This window comes from Mus pahari, chromosome 10 (assembly GCF_900095145.1).
Source record: "Mus pahari chromosome 10, PAHARI_EIJ_v1.1, whole genome shotgun sequence".
Taxonomy (NCBI): Eukaryota; Metazoa; Chordata; class Mammalia; order Rodentia; family Muridae; genus Mus; species Mus pahari.
This window is the reverse complement of record NC_034599.1, coordinates 4,449,885-4,451,214: the sequence shown is the minus strand read 5'-3', so window position 1 is coordinate 4,451,214 and position 1,330 is coordinate 4,449,885. Positions and strand designations below refer to the sequence as shown.

The window sequence follows — 1,330 nt, the reverse complement described above, 5'->3', positions numbered from 1 at the left end:
GCATTTGAAATGTAAATAAAGAAAATAATAAAAAAAAAATAAAATAAAATAAAATAAAATAAAATGGCTGTTGCATTAAATATTTTACAATGATAACGATTTTAGCTAATCCTTCCGATAAATTGCTAGTTGAATGACAGTACATGTCACAATATGTTGTATTCATCACTTTCACTTCGCTGGGACATGACAGAAACACTTAAAAGTCCAGGTTAGGCATCTGGCTAATGGTGTCAGAGAAACTGTAGTCTGTCATGGTAGAAAAAGGGCAGCCGCAGCCACAACCGCAGCCGCAGCCGCAGCCGCAGCCGCAGCCGCAGCACAGTCTGCAGCAGTGGGAGCTTCTACCAGTGGCTGTTCACCTGATAACAAAGGAGACGCACACAAAGCAGGCCAGAGCCATGGGCAAGTACCACCTGCAAGCTCTTACTGTTAGTGGCCACCAGCCAATATGTCCTAAAATCTCCAAAGCCTTAAAAAAAAAAAAAAAGAAGCACCACTATCTAGGGACAAAATGTTTAAAAAACATGAGCTAGCAAGGGTAAACTAAGAGATAGACAATAGATGATAGATAGATAGATAGATAGATAGATAGATAGATAGATAGATAGATGATAGATAGATAGATATCATGATCATATATTTAACCAATAGTCTGATGAAGAAGAACACAACAGCAGATGGTTGAGTTGGAACCAAGGAATGATGACACTACGCTACAAGATATGGATGAACATTTTACGAGGATGCAAGAAATGTATTGGAGAAAGTGAATGCCCATATGCCTGATGGTGGTGGAGACAGCTGACATAAAGGAAACCACTCAGCTGAGGGCAATACCATCATCACAAAGAACTGCCACTCTAAGGATGACAAAGAACAAATGAGTATATAAACAAATAGGCTAAGAGATGAATGCCTCAAGATATATTTTTCTACTATAAAACTGACAGTTTCATTTTAACAACCACCATCAACTGTTTCAACTCCATATGCTTAATTTGCCATATAAAATTCATGTACTTTTAATATTTAATTTACAAATTTATTTTTCTTTGGTAGTAATAAAAGAACTGGAGCATGAGGAACTCTAAGCAGTTTTGTATCTGTACTTACTTAAAAGATAGTACAATATTTAAGTCAGCACGAAAAACCATTGAAAAATACTTCTCTGCAGAAGTCACTGGAAGATACTCTCGAATGGACGCTAGAGAGACACTGGAAGATACTCTCGAATGGACGCTAGAGAGACACTGGAAGATACTCTCGAATGGACGCTAGAGAGACACTGGAAGATACTCTCGAATGGATGCTAGAGAGACACTGGAAG

General features: G+C 38.0%; 1 protein-coding gene across 1 annotated transcript in view; it reads right to left on the bottom strand.

Annotated features, from left to right (window-relative positions):
• Positions 1-252: 252 nt before the first annotated feature.
• Positions 253-1,330, bottom strand: part of Angptl5 (angiopoietin like 5) — a 117,127-nt gene continuing 116,049 nt past the window's right edge. The window contains 1 exon segment of the mRNA XM_021206654.1: positions 253-362. Within this exon segment, the coding sequence (XP_021062313.1) occupies positions 253-362 (110 nt within the window).